This window comes from Sinocyclocheilus grahami, unplaced genomic scaffold, assembly GCF_001515645.1.
Source record: "Sinocyclocheilus grahami isolate Dianchi unplaced genomic scaffold, SAMN03320097.WGS_v1.1 scaffold172.1, whole genome shotgun sequence".
Lineage (NCBI taxonomy): Eukaryota > Metazoa > Chordata > Actinopteri > Cypriniformes > Cyprinidae > Sinocyclocheilus > Sinocyclocheilus grahami.
The window spans coordinates 1,247,898-1,265,127 of NW_015505351.1; the positions used below are offsets into that span (position 1 = coordinate 1,247,898).

Consider the following 17,230-nt stretch of genomic DNA (forward strand, 5'->3'; position numbering starts at 1 on the left):
CGAAAGCAAAAGCACTTTATTTGGCCTTCCGAAAGTAGATGCATTTAGGAATCTTTAAGATTACTTACAACAGAACAGCAATGCATTTTATGGACGACCGTTTCGTGAACCTAGGAGAGGAGGTAATTCTGACTTTGCTATGACAATCTGGCGCTTCTGAATCAGCCACTATAACTATGTTTTGTTATTAGTTTAAGTATTTGCTATTGACTGTTCAAATGCGGAGTTTTGCGCAGCGCAGAGTAACGCGTCGTGTGTGTGTGTGTGTGTGTGTGTGAGGGGAACAGGGTCACATCACAGGAGAGTGAACTGCCTGTCAGAAATCATAGCACGTCATCTGTCTTAACCGCGGCTTGTGTACTGCATCATCACTGTGTCTGTCTCTGTTGCCCTTTCGGGCTTGAACTGATGGTAAAACTAACCACATTATTAACTGTCTTGATATTTACTTTGAAAGCTGAAGCTCGCGATTATGTTAAGGGGCGTTACATTTCCGACGAGTGCTTGTAGTGTTCGGCCAATCACAATGCACTGGGTCAGCTGGCCAATCAGAGCAGACTGCACTTGTCAAAGGAGGGGGCTTTGTTGAAAACGAAGTGATTGAGAGAGGCGGGGCATAGAGGACCTACAATAATGTACAGTATTTGAAAAATAATGTGTTATTTGAACATTAAAGCATGTCAACATATTCTGTTACACCAAATACACCAAATAATGATCTTTAAAATAGCATCATATGACCCCTTTAAAAAAGATGCAAGTTTCATTAAAACGTGATCTGAATGGCTATTACGTTCTAAAACACTTTTTTGTGCTTTCATCTCCACAAACACAATTTTTTATGGCCTATGTTTACACTAAATCAGCATATATTAAATTACTTGGTATGAAGTGAGTTAACTGTGCTAACATACAGATTATGTAACATCTGAGTATACTTGACATATAATGACATCTAGCTGTCCTGATAGGGTAGTAGGTTAGAATGTGTCATTATGCAGCATTAATAAAGCAGCATTCTGAATTGAGAGACACTCATGATTGAGACCATTTAAGAGATAGATCACCCAAAAAAATGTTGTCCATACAATCAAACTCAATGAGGTTTTGGACCCTATTTACATTCATTTTATGGGCAAAAATACTCATCAAAATAATTTCTTTTGTGTTCCGAAAAAAATAAATAAATAAATGTTTTTGGAACAGCATAAGGTGACAATTTTCATTTTTGGGTGAACTGTCCCTTTAATGCTGTGAGTAGTGCTAGTGAATCTCAAGTAAGAATGGCACACGTGTTCTGCAGATACTGGTATCAGCGTCAGACAATAATGGGCAGCAAATCAGGGGCAGCATGCCAATCGATCTGGATTACATTCTGCATTGCACGTGAAAAGGGAAGCAAAACAAGGCTGGCAGCAAGTCCACAGAGCTGACATGAACATGCAGGTTTAATGTCTTTTTTTGTTTTTTTTTTATTTAAATTATTGTAATTTTTCTCTTCCTCCTCTAGGGTTCGAAGAGGGTCTACTTACCGACATCGCAGCATGATCATTGTTGTTATTCTGAGCGGAAACCCCAAGAAAATAAAACACGGACAGGGAAAGAAAGTATAGCGATAATAAATGGACAGACAAAGGAAAATCAGAAAAACCAAGCATGCCTGGCAGAAAATAAATCAAGGAATACATTCACTTACAGGAAAGATGTTACATTGTTGAGAAACCAAAGCATAGCCAACTTAAACTGGAGGTTAAAGTAATTTGTTTAAGAGGACAGGGCAGCTGAAGAGATGCATGCATGCTGTATCATTCTCAGTGAATGGATGGGCTGGGAGTTGTCTGTGTGGATTATGTGCAGGAATAGACAGAGATTTGATTGGTTTTGGATATGGACATTGCATGTTTGTGTAATGACACCTATAACACCAAACACGACATTCCTGTGCACATATGCATTGATTTACACCTAATATCAAACAGTGGAAAGTCAAAAGAGGGGCATAAACTAGAAAATGTGTTGGCTCCTAGAACTTCCGCCCAGGTATGACCATCTAAACACCTATAAATGCAACACTGATTGACGCCACACATGCAATAACACACATTACATGAACTCACAGGTGAAGAATGGTCACAAATTCATGGCGAGACTGCATATGAATAGGATGGTATGGAACTTACTGGAAGGTGTGTGAAGACCTGGAAGGTGCTACGCAGGAAGTTAATGAGGTCCATGAGGTAGCCGCTGGCTCTGCCGTCCGACTCTGCCATGCCCCACTCATAATCAGCCAGCTGAATGAATTCATCAATCTTCTGGTTGAGTTTGGTGTATATTTCTCCTTCGGCTGCATGTCTAGCATCCTAAAAATAAGAAACCATGCATTCAGAATTTTCCTGAAGTGCACACACACTGGTACAACCAACTACTAAATGATTCCTGGGATGCTTTTAAACAGTATTGAAATGTACTTGTTAAATGTTGCAACAATTAAATGTATGCTTTTTTGTTTCACTTTTAAAAAAGGTAAATATTCCCTTTCAAATGCAATTCCAAGTTGTAAAACCACCACATTTGGAAAATTCCTCCAGAAGTGTACAAACACTGTTACAATCAATTGCCAACTGAATCCTGAGATGCATTTAAATTTGTTTTACTTTTGACACTACAATCCAAAATATTCACATGAATATCAAATGGCAAGCATTTTTGGCATATTAAATGGTAAAAATGTTCTATCGAATGCAAGATTAAAAAACAGCGAAATGTGGAAAATTCCTAGTTGCACTGGAAATCAATTGCCAACTGAAGCAATAAATGTTGCAACCACTTAATCGTCATGCAACAATCAAACATAATTTGCATAGATATCAAATGGTAAACATTTTGCAGATCTCAAATGGTTAATAATTATCTAACAAATGCAATTCCAAGTCGCAAAACAACAAAATGTGAAAAAAATTACTTTAATACTTATGCAATGTGGAAAGGGGTAATACTTAAAGGGGTCATATGATGCGTTTTCAAGTTTTCCTTTCTCTTTGGAGTGTTACAAGCTGATTGTGCATAGATAAGATCCCTGAAGTTGCAAAGACTAAAGTCTCAAACCCAAAGAGATATTATTTATAAAAGTTAAGACTCTGCCACGCCCCCCTAAAACGGCTCGTTCTAACACGCCCCCACATATCTACCTCACTATGTGGGAATATTAGCATAATGCCGCCCAAATGTGCACGCAAAGAAAGAAGGCGTGGTTTCAGTAACCACAGTTAGTGTTGAAGCAGCATGTCAGGGAGACGCTGTGTGTTTCTAGGCGAAAGCAAAAGCATTTTATTTGGCCTTCCGAAAGTAGATGCATTTAACAATCTTTAAGATCACTTACAACAGAACAGAAATGCATTTTATGGACGACCGTTTCGTGAACCTAGGAGAGGAGGTAATTCTGACTTTGCTATGACAATCTGGCGCTTCTGAATCAGCTACTGTTTTGTTATTAGTTTAAGTATTTGCTATTGACTGTTCAAATGCGGAGTTTTGCGCATCGTGTGTGTGCGTGCGTGCCTGCGCGCGTGTGTGAGAGAGAGAGAGCGAGAGAGACCAGCTTCATCACTGTGTCTGTAACGCGACTCTGTTTCCCTTTCGGGCTCTGTCTTTACATTTATTTTGAATGCTGAAGCGATTATGGTAAGGGGCGTTACATTTCCGACGAGTGCTTGCGGTGTTCAGCCAGTCACAATGCACTGGGTCAGCTGGCCAATCAGAGCAGACTGCGCTTGTCGGAAGGAGGGACTTTGTAGAAAACTAAGCATTTGAGAGAGGCGGGGCATAGAGGACCTACAATAATGTACAGTATTTGAAAAATAATGTGTTTTATGAACATTAAAGCATGTCAACATATTCTGTTACACCAAATACACCAAATAATGATCTTTAAAAAGCATCATATGACCCCTTTAATACTTATGCAATTCATTGTAATCAAACTTGAGCAATTCCAACATGCTTCTGCGCGTTTAATGACTGAAAAGAGGTCACCTGATAACACCTTCATTTCGACCTCTGTCATCTATGCTAGCTTTTCATGCTACAATTAAAAATATTTTCTAGGCATATCAATTGCTAAACGTGGTGGACCTTAAACGGTTAAAAAAATCCTTATCTAATGCAATTTCATGTAGTAAAAAAACGAAATGTGGAAAGGGGTGGGGGTGAATACTTATGAAATTCATTGTAATCAAACTTGAGCAATGCTAACATGCTGATGCATGTTTAATGAATCAAAAAGAGGTCACCCAATAACACCTCTGGTTTGATACATTTAACACAGTAGCATCAAAACAAGCTCAGTATGCAGTTCGTGAAGCCTGAGGCGGCTCTTGTCCTGTGCTGTCGATGACAGATTTACTCTGAGGGAACCACTCCAGATGGCTGCTCTCTGATCACAGTGAGCCCATGGCGGGAGTGAAATGTGTAATTAAAGAACATGTCTGTGAATGACTTTTACCTTGAAGGTGGAAAGCCCGTAGAGTCTTGTGGTATGAACCGTTTCCGGAGAAACATTGGTGATGTTCGTGATAAAATCCTCCAGGTATTTACACGCGTGCTCTAAATGGGTGGTGTTGATGATAATTTGAACTAGCTGAAAAACATAACAGAAAGGAAGGTATACGTTATTTTCGAACTGAGCTTCGCAGACAGAATGAGGCGATTCGTCACATTAACGTTACCTCAGTTAATCCTATGTGTGGCTTTTTGATTAGATTTTGTAAGCAGCTGCTCAACGTCCTCGTCAGCAGCAGGTTGGTGGATTTACGGAGCATGTCGTCAATCTCAGTTGAGCTGAAATACAAGTTAACCAAGAAATATGTTCAATCTTTGCACAAAGACTTACTTTTTAATTATGTCTCATAAGATAGTCGACAGGACACATTGTTAACTCTTGCACGGATTGTTAGCTCATGCAAATATATACTCAGTTTCCTCTGACACATAGAAGGTTAAATCACTTTTAAAGGCTTTGTCTGGACAACCGCATGTTATTTTCTTGATCAGGTGAACCTAAATTTGATGATATATTTGAATGGCAATCATTAAAAAATAGTGCACACCATAACAGTGAACTCAACATATTTGACAGTCAATTATTATACTCCTTGACAATAGGTTATCGTAAGGCAAGGCAAAGTTTATGTATATAGCGCATTTCATGCACAATGGTAATTCAAAGTGCTTTACATATAAAAGGAATTAAAATCATCATAAAAAATATAAATCATAACAATAAAAACAATTTAAATGACTTAAAAATTAATTAAAAGAGTTAAACATGTTTATATATATAAAATGATATAAAATGATGAATACAGAATAAAAATGATTATACAGTGCAAACAGTTCGGACGTAGCACAGTGCTCATTTAGTAAAAGCACAGCTAAACAAGCACATCTGATCTCTTCTGGAAGCTGATTCCAACTGCAGGCGGCATAATAGCTAAAAGCAGATCACCCTTGTTTTGTGTGAACTCTTGGTATTTCTAACTGACTCGATCCTAATGATCTGAGTGGTCTGTTAGGTTTATATTCAGTGAGCATATCTGCAATGTATTTAGGTCCTAGGCCATTTAGTAATTTATAAACGAGTAAAAGTACTTTAAAACCAATCCTAAATATAACTGGAAGCCAGTGTAAAGACCTGAGGACTGGTGTGATATGCTCAGATTTTCTGGTTCTAGTCAGAATTCTGGCAGCAGCGTTCTGGATGAGCTGCAGCTGTCTAATGGTCTTCTTGGGAAGGCCCGGTGAGGAGACCATTACAATAGTCCACCCTGCTGTTGATAAAGGCATGAACAAGTTTCTCCAAGTCTTGACTGGAAACAAAACATGTAATTCTTGCAATGTTTTTGAGATGATAGTATGCTGATTTAGTTACTGCTTTGACATGACTACGGAATCACACCAAGATTCCCGACTTGATTTTTAGTTTTATCGTAGATAAAATACTGACAAGAAAAGGACACTTAAAATAATGTGTCCAAAGTGTCCACCACAAAAGAAAAAAATCATCATGATGCTTGATGCATGGTGATAAACCATTTTTTAGTTGCGGGGATTGTTCAGTTAGTTGAACGTTTCATTTTAAGAGCATTTAAATTGAATTTTAAAAACACTTATTCAGACTTTAAAAATAAATTTAATATAGATAATGTTCACTGCAACTTTTTTTTTTTTTAATTGTTATTTCAGAGGATGATATTTTGAGGACATCAATGCTATTTCAAGAAAACAAACAGGATGCGCAAAATATTTGCATGAGATTATTACATGGTTTCGCTAGGATAAAATATTATTTTTTCTAAAGAAGATATGCAATCATCAATGGACATGAAATTGACCTTTTTTTTTGTTGCCATTTTCCACCAAAAATGTAAATTTATTTCAATTGATAGTTTTCACGTGACGTCACACCTTTATAGGAACGCCCACCTGGAGGGCAAAACGAAGCTTTGCTCCACTGACCGACAGTTATTTTTACACAGACTGCATTAAGTAGTAATATAGTAAAACACAGATATTAAAAAGCGACATTCAGTAAACACCTTATTGATGATGTATATTTTGGACAGGCAAGAAGATGAACCTAGAATATAAACACAATGTGCAAAGTTTCACATTAAATGGTTTCCCATAGAAAACAAATATAAGGAAAACACTGAACCATTAAGCGGATTGCGTTCATATTTCGGCCTCATCTGCTTGCCTACGTAAACTATGCATCATTAATATGGTGATTACTGAATTTGATCTTTAATATTACTGTTTTAAAGGGATAGTTCACCCAAAAATGAAAATGTGATGTTTATCTGCTTACCCCCAGGGCATCCAAGATGTAGGTGACTTTGTTTCTTCAGTAGAACACAAACGAAGATTTTTAACTCAAACCGTTGCAGTCTGTCAGTCATATAATGGAAGTGAATGGGAATCACGGCTTTGAGAGGCAAAAAATCATACACAAACAAAACCAAATTAAACCCTGCGGCTCGGGACGATACATTGATGTGTAGACACGAAACGATCGGTTTGTGCAAGAAACTGAACAGTATTTATATCGTTTTTTTTACCTCTGATTCACCGCAATGTCCAAACTGTTCTGAGCGCGTTCTCAACAGTCGGCGCATGGCGCGTCGTCTTCTTGCTTTACTGCAGATCGCAGACATATAAGTGCATTACCACCACCTATCTCTCAAATGGACCATTGACACTCTATCTACAATCAGAATTAGGAGCGTCACTGGTCCATTTTCATTTTTGGGTGAACTATCCCTTTAAATAAATTAAGGCACTTTAAGTGTTTTTACAATGTTTTGTCACACTGTTTACTGATTGAAATATTGCCGCGGGTGCTTACTATGGATTGTAAATGGCCAAAACTTGCATTTTGTTCAAATACCTTTGTTTTATTATTTTGAGAGGTGATCTAAATATTTGAGGCTGGGAAACAGATGGAAAATTGACAGGCTTGTGCTGCAGTACTATGGATGTTTTGCCCTCCTAGTCTTCGAGCCGGTCACGTGACTGAAAGCTATGAATAGGACAGATCAGAATTGACGGGATGCGAAGTGGAAGAGAGATGGGGGTGGGACTGGGAAAGGTTCTCGAGTCGGGATTTGAACTCAGGATGCCTGTTGCGCAACGACACTGTATGGCGGCGCGATGCCCACAAGGCTATCGGCGCTGACTGAAATGTACCTTTTAAATTTTAAACTGACTATACTCAGTATATTAAAGATATGTGGTACCAGGTCACCAATTTCCTATGCTATGCTAGTTTTTAAGCAAACCATAAAATGTTTTGCTCATTCTTCAGACAAACATCTTTTAAATTTAGAACAATATTTTGTCCATTTATTTATTTATTTGCCAAGTAGACACGTAAGATGACAATACTTGAGCAAGAGAGAGACAATTCAAATACAGCGTAGCATTATAGCAGTTGACGTGCTACTCTGCTATTTGCCAGAAAAATTCGATTGTTAGCGGAAAGCAACATTGTTTTGAAAACAACCACGCCCTTAAAAAATGTTAAAAAATGTATTCACATCTCTACTTTTGTACATTATGCCCCCAAAATGATTTTTCTTCTGCAAAATAATTTTTTTCTAAAGAATGCCGTGGTCAAAACAACATTAAACCCCATTGACTTTCATTGTATGGACAAAAACAATTGGTGAGTAAAGATGAGTAAATGGTGACAGAATTCCCTTTTTTTCTCTCTCTCTTTAACCAAGCACAGTATGCTTGCTGTCTGCACCCATTAGTACTGACCGCATCCACAACTAGCCCTACTGCTGCCCAGCACGCTTGTAAGGTGTGAGTGTTTACAGGACACTGCTGGTTGGTGTTGATTTTGCGGTTGGGGACTGTGTGTCTCGGTGTGAGGTGTTGATTAGGAGGGAGTGATCAGGTGGGAAACGCTCCATGAAGAGGTGCAGAGGTCGCTCATTATCGCTTGCTTAAATAACAAAGAAACCATTAGAGAGGAGTGTGAAATCTGCAGTTGTTTGCATTGATTAGTGGAGGGACAGGAGGGGAAAAGACTGTGTTAGACCAATCCATAAATGCTCTGACAGCCTCATGTGGGTCTCATCACACTCTTCTCACTGCTCAAAGCAAAAGCAGCTTGGCTGGTATTCTGTGGAAATGCCTGGGCGAGCGCCGGCTCAGCCACTGCACCACTTTGGTGGAAAAGGGACAATGAGAAGACAGTCGACTGATATGCAACTTTTGACGACCAATACAAAGCCGATATATATATATATATATATATATATATATATATATATATATATATATATATATATATATATATATATATATATATATATATATATCACACCATTCACAATTTAATGCTGCAGTCCATAACTTTTTTGTGTTCAAAATTTACCAAATGTATATAATAAGCGAATACATGATGAATCCATTTTCCAAACCGTGTTTTTGGCTTTTGCTGAATCACTACGTTACACTTATACGTTTTTATATTCTGACTATTTCAGACTGGTACTGGTGGAACCACTGCGGAGTAGCCCAGTACCTGCGTGATTCGTCATAGACATAAACAGAGAGAAGTAGCTTCGGCTACAATGTTCTTCCACAAGATGCATGCAGTTCTGTTTATTAACCGCTAGAGCGCCAAAAGTTACGGACTGCAGCTTTAAAGGTGATAAGTAACACACGCAGCAGTGAAATTTATATTTTTTGACATAATATTTATAACCCATTTTCCACTAAACACAAACACATTTGGTAAATATATTCATTCTGAGACTATTTTGACATCACACAAGGCACTAATTAATTCAATTACTTCGCCAAAATGGCTTTCTTGGAAAAAATCTGTCAGAATATCCATTAACATATTAGACTGATTTCCTCATTGATTTCCAAACTAGAAATCATGTGAAAATGAATCAATATGAAAAAAATGATATATGGTAACACATTATACAATTTAAAGACAGTAAATATCATGCTGCAAATGTTTAATATCTAAATTTAAAATAATTAGAAAATAAATTAATATGAAAAAGACTACTGATATTTATGATATTACACTATTTAAATTGCGGTGTTGCCGCAGTGCTATTTGTTTTACATAGTGCTGTCAAAATCGGCGTTAACGCAGGCGATTCATTTTTACAGTTTGACGGCATTAAAATATTTGCTTGTAGCGCACTCTTCAACTGCATGCACAAATGCAACGCTATGCTATGAAATGTATATAATTTTATATTAAAACACGAAAGAAACTACGATCATGCAATGTCGTAGTTATGTCATCAGTTAAGTCATTAAGTTACCAATAGTCCTGGAGCACCCCAGCACTGTCTCCCTCATCTGACACACCCGATTCAACTCGTCAACTCATTAGTAGAGACTTTAAGAACTGAAGTGGGACAGAAAAGTTGTGAGTTGTGAGAAAATACGATGCGTGTCAGATCCACGTCAAGTTCAGCAGCGGCAGCTCTTAAAGTAATAGCACCAAAAAAACCTAACCCAGCTGCTGTGATGTCTGTTAATCAAAGAACAAAGAACAAAAAATAAATAAATAAAAAATCAATAACTGTTGTAGCTTTAAAGGGGTCATATGATGCGATTTCAATTTTTCATTTCTCTTTGGAGTGTTGCAAGCTCTTGGTGCATAAAGAAGATCTGTAAAGTTGCAAAGACTAAAGTCTCAAATCCATAGAGACATATAAAAGTTAAGAGTCAACCACGCCTACCTAAAACGGCTCGTTCTAACACGCCCCCACATGTCTACGTCACGATGTGGGAAGATTTGCATAATGCCGCCCAAATGTTCACGCAAAGAAAGGCGGCGTAACTTTTATTCTTGCTGTAGTATTGTTGCCGCCGCCGCCATGTCGTGAAGGCGCTGTGTTTCGTTGTGAAAGCGAAACTACTTTGTTTGCAATTCGAGTAAATGTGTAAAAGGTATGGCACGATGCCATCCTTCTAGAACAATGTGCATATATGTTAAAGTTGTAACATAAATTATCAAGTTTAGTTATTCTTATTTCTTTATTGCAAAATGCTAAAACTCGCACCGTTTTGGAGAGAAATGGCCTCTCATTGTAACCCATATCATGGTGTGTGATGCTGAACTATGAGTTTCTAATGGTGTTTGTATTTGCACTGCTCTAAACATTAATATTTTATGTGCAACAACAGCATGCTGTCTCAGTGGCCTTACACATGATTTTAAATCTATTTTTTCAAACTTTATGATTTAAATGGGGATGATTGTACTAAGAATAACTTTCATCTTTTCTTCAACTGAATACTGTTTCCGTGCTGTTTTGATGTATGATGTTTTAAAGAGTTGGCAGTCAAAATTAAAACTGCTGGATGATAGATATTCTTCATTCTTTATGACAAACAAGATAATGTGAATTACAGAATGTACAACGTTTTTAAAATGTATAAATTGCGGTGTACAGCGTTTATTATGAATCCACAGCTCAGTACTTAATACTCAATACTTATGAGTACTTTTAAACAGGCTACTCTTTTACTCTTACTCAAGTAGTTTTTTGGACAAGTACTTTTACTCTACTCGCACTACATTTTTTGGAAGGTAATGGTACTTTTACTTGAGTATATGTTTTCAGTACTCTTTCCACCACTGCATTTAATATAATGGGTTTATGTGAAGATTGCTTGAAATTCCCTTAAATTAAATTAAGTTATTTTTCTAATAAATGTTAAAATTGATAGTTCTCAATTATACTGTAATGTTGAATGGCTACAGTTAATGGTTAAACTTTAGAGAAAAAAATCTATTTCATAGAGACATCAGTAGTACTGGTATCAGTGATACTCGCATTCAGTCTTAAAAAAACAACTAAACTAATATTAATCGATTAATCACGATTAATCACAATTTCAGGAAAAATGTGCAATTAATTAGTTATTTTTAATCGATTGACAGCACTAGTTTGACATAATATTTACTAAATTAGAAATCATTTGAAAACATGTATCAATATGAATTTTTAAAAAACGATTTAGTTAAAATGTGTGACACTATTCAATTCAAAGACAGAAAATAACATGTTGCATTGAAATTTACGTTTATTTTACATATTTACTAAATTAGAAATAATTTGAAAATGGAAAAAAATTATATGAACTTGATAAAAAAAATCTAGCAAGTCTGTGTGTACAGCAAATGATATGTTCTCTTATTTTACATACAGTAAACTCTGAATATGACACAGTGCATACATCAGAGGATCTAAAAGTTGGACTCCAAAAGTTTGCAAAGTATGTGGCATTAAATATTTCTGAGATATTCAACAACTTTTTAATGGATAAAAAGCATTTTTTCTGAATGCAGACAGCACATGAGTAAGTATTGTAGCGCTTACCTTTGTATTATTATTCATATAAAAGTTATTTTATTATAATTGTTTTTCAAATTTAGTTTTCTTTCTTTGTTTAACAGTTCTGTCTAATAATTTATAAGATAGTAAACAGTTAAACAAAGACAATAAACTAAATAACAATAAACTAAATAAAATGGAGAATGAGAGCTCAGGTGCTAGTGTTCTCAGCATTGCCAAAATAAAAAAAAGTCTTGCTTTTGAAACTTGTTGGGCAAAAATAAAAACGTAGCAGCTGCTACAATATATAAAAAAAAAAGCCAAATATTAGCCGATAAATAACAGCATTGGTGATCCACTGGTCAACCACTAATCTCTGCTGCTGAGCAGTGGCTACTCGCCTCAGAGGGACAGTGAGAGGTAAAATCCTCCAGCTATGTGCACTTCTAACCCTCTGGGAAAGAATTTGGGGTGCCAGTGACAAGCACAACACAGACCCCTCACAACGACCAGCCGAATGCCACGGAGCTTAAAGAGAACAAATATTGGCAGAAGAGATGGCTAGGGGTGGAGGGGAGGGTGGTGGTTTTAAAGACAGTTCAGAACCGTAAATGAGGGCTTCCCATGGAGAAGGTCATGTCACGATAACAGCTTCACAAGCCAAATTCTGACAAATTCTGTTTCTAGATGTCTTCTTTTTGGTTGTTTTGCTACATTTACATTTAGTCATTTAGCAGACACTTTTATCTAAAGCGACTTACAAATGAGGACAATAGAAGCAATCAAAATCAACAAAAGGGCAACGATATGCAAGTGCTATAACAAGTCTCAGTTGGCTTAACGCAGTACACGTAGCAAGTTTTTTTTTATATATATAATAAAAAGAAAACAGAATAGAAAAAGAATAGAGCAAGTTAGTGTTAGAGATCTTTTTGCTTTTGTTAATTGTATAATAAATAAAAAGAAAACAAATAAATAGAATACAAAAAGACTAGAGCAGCTAGTGTTAGTTTTTTTTTTTTTTAAGAAAACATGCAGTTAGTAAATGAACAGAGTGCAAGTCTAAAAGGGGAATGTTTTTTTTAAAGAATAGAATTAGAATAGAGAGTGCTAGAGTTAGAGGGTCAAATAAAGATGGAAGAGATGTGTTTTTAGCCGATACTTGAAGATGGCTAAGGACTCAGCTGCTGGGATTGAGTTGGGCAGGTCATTCCACCAGGAGGGAACATTTCATTTAAAAGTCTGTGAAAGTGATTTTGTGCCTCTTTGGGATGGCACAATAAAGCGACGTTCACTTGCAGAACGCAAGCTTCTAAAGGGCACATAAGTCTGAAGTAATGAATTTAGATAAAGGGGTGCAGAGCCAGTGGTGGTTTTGTAGGCAAACATTAATGTCTTGAATTTTAAGCGAGCAGCAATTGGTAGCCAGTGGAAATTGATAAACAGAGGTGTGACGTGCATTCTTTTTGGCTCATTAAAAATTAATTTTGCTGCCGCGTTTTGGATTAATTGTAAAGGTTTGATAGAACTGGCTTGAAGACCTGCCAAGAGAGCATTGAACTAGTCCAGCCTGGACAGAACAAAAGCTTGAACAAAGAGTTGTGAAGCATGTTCTGAAAGAAAGGGCCTGATCTTCTTGATGTTTAATAAAGCAAATCTGCAGTACCGGACAGTTTTAGTAATGTGGTCTGAGAAAGTCAGCTGATCATCAATCATAACTCCAAGGTTTCTGGCTGTTTTTGAAGGAGTTATGGTTGATGTGCCTAACTGAATGGTGAAATTGTGATGAAACAATGGGTTTGATGGAACTACAAGCAGTTCTGTCTTGGCAAGGTTCAGTTGAAGGTCATGGTCCTTCATCCAGCAAGAAATGTCAGTTAGACAAGCTGAGCAGCTATCGTCGGATTATCAGGATGGAATGAAAGGTAAGAGTTGAGAGTCATCAGCATAACAGTGATATGAAAAGCAATGTTTCTGAATGACAGAACCTAGTGATGCCATGTAGACAGAGAAAAGAAGTGGTCCAAGAACTGAGCCCTGAGGCACACCAGTTGTTAGATGTTGCGACTTGAACACCTCACCTTCCCAAGATACCTTGAAGGACCCATCTCAGAGGTAAGACTCAAACCATTGGAGTGCGATTACTGAGATGGCCTTTGCCAATAGGGTTGACAGGAGGATCTGGTATTTAACCGTGTCAAAAGCAGCGGACAGATCCAGCAAGATAAGTATTGAAGATTTGTGTATTTGCTAACAAGATTCTACATCCAAAGTTGATTTTCGATTAATATTTGCATTTTGTTCTGAACAAGAATAAGCACACTGGATGAATGAGAATGAAAATTGTTGAATGTCTTCTATCTGTAGATTCATGGGTGTTGTGGATTCTGCTTACCTGCGATGGAGTGACTCGGAGAACTTCAAGCTGGCGTAAATAAACTCCTTCACTTGAGAGTAGATTTGAGGCACTGACTGGGACATGGGCAGCTTCTTTGGAAATTGTTGCTGATTAATAAACAAGAAAGACAATAAAAGGTGATTCATGTCCAGTCGATAAGAACAGACATTCACAACCCATTTTCCAAGAAATACTTGCACTTTCTTTTGTGTTCACTTGTGAATCACACTGGTATATATATATATTTTTCAATACAAGGTACGAATTATCTCAAATAATTGGCCAAAATGGCTTTCTTGGAAAGAATCTTTTAGAATATCCATCAGCATATTAGTTTGATTTCTGAATCACTGGATTATTGGCTGCTGAAAATTCAGCATTGCCATCACAGAAATATATTACATTTTAAAATATATTAAAACAGAAATCAGTTTGTTTAAATTGTCAAATGTTTTATAAGAGACTTCTTTCATACATTAACAATAAAGAAAAATAACAACAAAAATCTTATTTCAACCTTTTCTATCTCTGCATCATGGAAGGGGAAGCGACTGATCACGGCCTTATACTCCTCTTCATTTTCCACTGGAATGGGGCTGTAGTTGTCCTGCTCAAAAATATCCCTGTTTCAGCAGAGGAAACACAGATGTCACTGTATAACGCAGAATCTACCCATATCAATTCACTAACACCAGAAACAATGCAGTTGTAGTTCAGCTCACCTGAACACCAGGGCCCATTTTTTGAGCAATGTTTCGTTGTACTGATCTCTAACCTCAAACAAAAGGTCAAAAAGTCTGTTGACAGGGAAGCCATAACCCTACAAAACCAAGGCAATTACAGAATCAGAATGAGCTTTGCCAGGTATGTTTACACACACAAGGAATTTGTTTTAGTGACAGAAGCTCCACAGTGCAAAAGAATGACAGTGACAAGACAAGACACACTAAAAAGAATATTATACAAATATACAAAATAGACAATGTACAAAATAGCAAAAACACAATATACAAAGTAGACAATTTTGTATGTACAGGTATGTTATGTGCATAATGTAAATGTAAATAAGTATGTGTTAAATAAATGTATGATAGTGTTGTGTGTTCCACGGTTTATTGTCAAGTGTTCGTGAGATGTAAGTGTTCAGTGAGTAAGCAGCAGAAATTATACAGAAATTATAGTTCAAGTTTATAAAATGTACAGCATATAGATATCTTGACATTAATGTTTGATATAAATATTAATAAAATCTAAGTGTAATTCAAGTGAAATTAACAGATATACTTTAAACAAAAAGTTGGAGAATACCTGTAAAGTGTCTGCAAATATAACTATTAGGTTCTTCAGTTCTAGGACCAGGTCGGGATCATTGCAGTAGGACTAGTGGGTTAAAAAAAAACAATAAGAATGATAAGAATGACAACAAAACAGTGCATCTTCAAAATAGCAGTCTTTACAAATGTGTTTAGAACATAACGCATCTACGGGTGAATCTTTTAAAGAAATGTGCAGGTCATATTTCACTCCAAAATAAAAAGAAATAAAATTAGCAAAACGATTTTAGAAGTGAAGCCAATTTATCATGATAACAAATGACAACAAATAAAATCACTCTTATATATTATCATCATAATTTACAATAAAGAAATATTAGATATAGGCCTATATATTTTTAGATTTATTAGATAGATATATTTTTACTTTTCTTTTAAAGATAACTTGAGAACTGGATGAAGCTTGTACTTAATTAAATGTATTATTGCAAAATATATTTTCTTTCATTCTTTTAATTTTGGTTTGAAATATGAGCCAGACATTCTTTCATTCGATTCACCCCGAAAACTGCACAATAAAACCTTGTGTTATCAATCCATTCAAACAGAGGATCCAAGACCCAACGAATCACATTTCTGCAGACCAGATTAGTTTAGGTTCAGCTTTTCCCTCTAAAACCCCTTTCACACTGCACGTTGGTCCCGGAAAATTGCCGGAGTGCCTTCTGTGTGAACGCAAACACGGTTGGGGACCTAGTAACATTGCCGGGTTCAATCCCGGAATGAGCTCTGTGTGAACAAAAGCCAGAATCAATGCAGTAAAGGGTGTCGTAGTGATGGCGCACGTTATCGTGTGACTCTTTTACCAGGTGTTTTGAAGGAAGATCAATGTTCACGACGAAAAATATGTGCAAACTGTAATGAAGCAGAGATCAGGTAGCTCCTCGCTATCTGCGCTGAAGCTGTGATCGTTCACCAGCTAGTGAACCGGAACGCGTCACATTACACGTCACATCACAACGTCACGTGTCTTTACGGGATCTATACAGGATGTGCGTGAATGCACACACAGATTCCGGAAAATCACTGGCAGTGTGAATGAACCACAATTAAACGATCCCGGGACAAATCACGGGACACATTATCCGTGTATTTTCCGGAATTTCTGTGTGAAAGAGGCTTAAATGGGTAACTCTCAGCCAGTCACTCATTGATCAAATACACTTGTGTCTTAATGAGTCTTTAGGTTACATTAGCATCTAAATGAGGCCATCCAGCCCTCCCCAGCTGCTGATGGAGGAGGCCTGTCCGTGAGCTTAAATGGGAGAGAGCAGTGATTGACCCAGGCAGGGGAGTGATGGCTGACAGGATTAGTCAGTGTCTGAGCACACAGGCCTGCCCACCCACCGCCGTATGAAACCCCACGGCACCGTGCGGCACCGCTTCGATCGCTGAGCATCTATGATGTGACAAGTGTCCAAACTCAAACACACTTCATTACATCATTAAAAAAACAAACAAACAAAAAAACAAAGCTATTTGAGACTTCTATAACAAGAACAGATGCCAAGTTAAAGATGTTCATGTTGATGAACTTTTGTTATTACCCTCTTTTAATACACACTATTTACTTTATTAGGTCATTAAAACCATAAAGAGTACTATAACCACTATAA

General features: G+C 37.0%; 1 protein-coding gene across 1 annotated transcript in view; it reads right to left on the reverse strand.

The window, feature by feature from the left end:
* The window catches only part of LOC107593515 (exocyst complex component 6-like), a 65,328-nt gene that overhangs the window by 17,080 nt on the left and 31,018 nt on the right, over positions 1-17,230 (reverse strand). The window contains exons 12-18 of the mRNA XM_016283254.1: positions 15,589-15,660; positions 15,003-15,100; positions 14,798-14,903; positions 14,278-14,387; positions 4,725-4,836; positions 4,502-4,636; positions 2,181-2,360 (exon numbers count right to left, since the gene is read on the reverse strand). Coding sequence (XP_016138740.1) covers positions 2,181-2,360; positions 4,502-4,636; positions 4,725-4,836; positions 14,278-14,387; positions 14,798-14,903; positions 15,003-15,100; positions 15,589-15,660 — 813 coding nt within the window. The remainder of the gene's footprint in view (positions 1-2,180; positions 2,361-4,501; positions 4,637-4,724; positions 4,837-14,277; positions 14,388-14,797; positions 14,904-15,002; positions 15,101-15,588; positions 15,661-17,230) is intronic.